At 37.0% G+C, this 2158-nt stretch overlaps 3 protein-coding genes across 3 annotated transcripts; all 3 read left to right on the forward strand.

Annotated features, from left to right (window-relative positions):
- Positions 1-713, forward strand: NEMIN01_2498 (uncharacterized protein; the record flags this gene model as incomplete). Its single annotated transcript, XM_051478440.1, has 1 exon — positions 1-713. A coding segment is annotated over one exon (713 nt), but the record flags the coding sequence as incomplete, so codon positions are not given.
- Positions 714-1112: 399 nt separating this feature from the next.
- NEMIN01_2499 (uncharacterized protein) lies at positions 1113-1472 on the forward strand (the record flags this gene model as incomplete). The annotated part of the gene is made up of 1 exon (XM_051478441.1): positions 1113-1472. The coding sequence occupies one exon, from the start codon at positions 1113-1115 to the stop codon at positions 1470-1472; it is 360 nt and encodes a 119-aa protein (XP_051334401.1).
- Positions 1473-1585: 113 nt separating this feature from the next.
- On the forward strand, positions 1586-2158 carry NEMIN01_2500 (uncharacterized protein; the record flags this gene model as incomplete). Its single annotated transcript, XM_051478442.1, has 1 exon — positions 1586-2158. A coding segment is annotated over one exon (573 nt), but the record flags the coding sequence as incomplete, so codon positions are not given.

The following is a 2158-nucleotide window of genomic DNA, read 5'->3' on the forward strand; positions in this document are numbered from 1 at the left end:
ACGGTCTGCATCTTATTCATAAAAAATACTTTGAAATTCTAGACACAATTAAAAAGATTAGAGAAATGAACAATGATGGAGCCCAAAGGCAGTCTATAATTGACCAAGTGAATAGACTATTTGACTCTGAAAAAGACTTTAAAATAGTCATTTCTATTATCGAGAATAGAGAGCCAATTACAACTGAAAAAAGAATGCAGACATACATGATTGCTGAAGTAGACTATATGGCAAATAACACTGATCTCTTGGGTGGAATAGGTGAGCCAAAGACCCTAAAACTTGAGGGAAATCGGAGTGATTTTGCAAGAGACTTTACAAAAGTTAATGAAAAATTAGAGAAAAAAGTGAACACAGAAATTGCTAGATTAGAAGCAGAAGAAGGAGCATCAGAAGCAGAAACAAAATCACTAAAGCAGAAGATAAAAAAAGAAAACTTACAATATAATGACATTGTTTTTCTTCAAGATAACTTGTCCTCTTTAAATGACTTAAGCCAAGTCCAGGTAGACTACTTGCACAAGAAAATGGAAGAATCTTTGGAAGCTCATAATGCGAGAGCAAAAGGACAGCTATTCCCAGCACCTACAAAAAGAAAGATAGTTTCAGCCCTAAAGATTGTAGTGTCTGTGTCCTTAGTTGTTCTTCTTATAGTACTAACAGTAGTCCTTGGCTACAGAATAGAGAACAGAATGAAAACCACCAACAACTAGATAAGCAGTCACTAGAATACAATGATCACACTGCACAGTGAATACTCTCCAGAGCACTACTCGCTGTGCTCCCTTGAGCTACCTGACTCTAACTATCTAACTGGTCAGTCAACATCACAAATAAACTGCACTTGCACTTACTCTTACCTTCTTTCTCCACTACCAATGAGCACTTCTTCTCTTCACACCACCAGCACCCTTCTCTCTTCTCCTCCACTTACTCTCCCTCTCTTCTACTCTCTTCTCCTTGTTCTCCCAGCCCTTTCCTGCACAATATAAAATAAAACTCTCCAAAATAAAACACAAGAAATAAAACTCTACTAGCCCTCTTCACTCTCTGTACTATTTATTTTATTTTATTATTTTATTTATTTTATTTCATTTTGTTTTCTGTACACTATGCACTTATTTAAATTTGTTTGCACACTGCGCTCTGAGCCTGCTCCTGCTGCAGCCTGCTGCCACAAGGCCAACACAGAGCAGATAGATGCACAGCAGTGGTGCCATACACCTGTCTTTGGTCTGTTTCCTTTACTGGCACATATACAAGCTAGATTAGAAATAGAGTTTATGGCACATTTATTCTGCAAAGGAGAAGGACTGAGACACACAAATAGCTGGTACTGGCAGAGAGCCACTAAACTTGTCTCTATCCCCAAGCTATATCTACTGATCAATTACTGCACAGATACACTGGCCAATAGAGCACTGCAATTAACTCGTGCACATACAGCAAATGAAGCAGCTAGTGCTCAGTGAACCAGTCAGCTGCTCTGAGAATATTCAGCCAATAGCTGATAATAATGCCACCAGTAGAATGAATAGCTCAGCAAATTAAAACATTTTCTGCAATTAAAATTTTTACAACAGACATGAAAGAAGTTAAATTAGTGATAGATCTAGAGGGAATATTAAAAGCCTACAATACCATTGACAGTGCATATGATATGAAAGAGCTTTTTGGGTCCCATGGTTATTTGTACTATATCACTATACTAAGGCATCTACTTGATAAAAACATAAGAATAGAAAGCGAGCTGTATAGCGATGAAGAGAAAAAATTCATGGAAGATGCAATTAAGAACCGTATGTATGAACACTTTATGTACAATGATAGTAAAGACGATGATGCGACTATGTTTAAGTTAGAAAAGAGTTTAAGATACAGCAGAAATAATCCAAATTATAACAATACTCCTACTCGCCTGCTTAATGATCTTATGGAACCAAATATATTTATATACAACGCAGAACAAGGGATAAATATGCAGTATGACATGAACAAAGCAGTAGAGAGCCTAGGGATAGATGATGTGAACTCGAACTTGGGCACTCGAGAGTACACGCTAAAGATTGATGACACAAAGTTCATGAACTTAGAAAGTTTGTATTGGTCTACCTCCATGAGTCTGAGCAGAGAGTTTTTCTGTGTTTCACATAATTTA

This window comes from Nematocida minor, assembly GCF_024244105.1.
Source record: "Nematocida minor strain JUm1510 chromosome Unknown 7906, whole genome shotgun sequence".
Lineage (NCBI taxonomy): Eukaryota > Fungi > Microsporidia > Nematocida > Nematocida minor.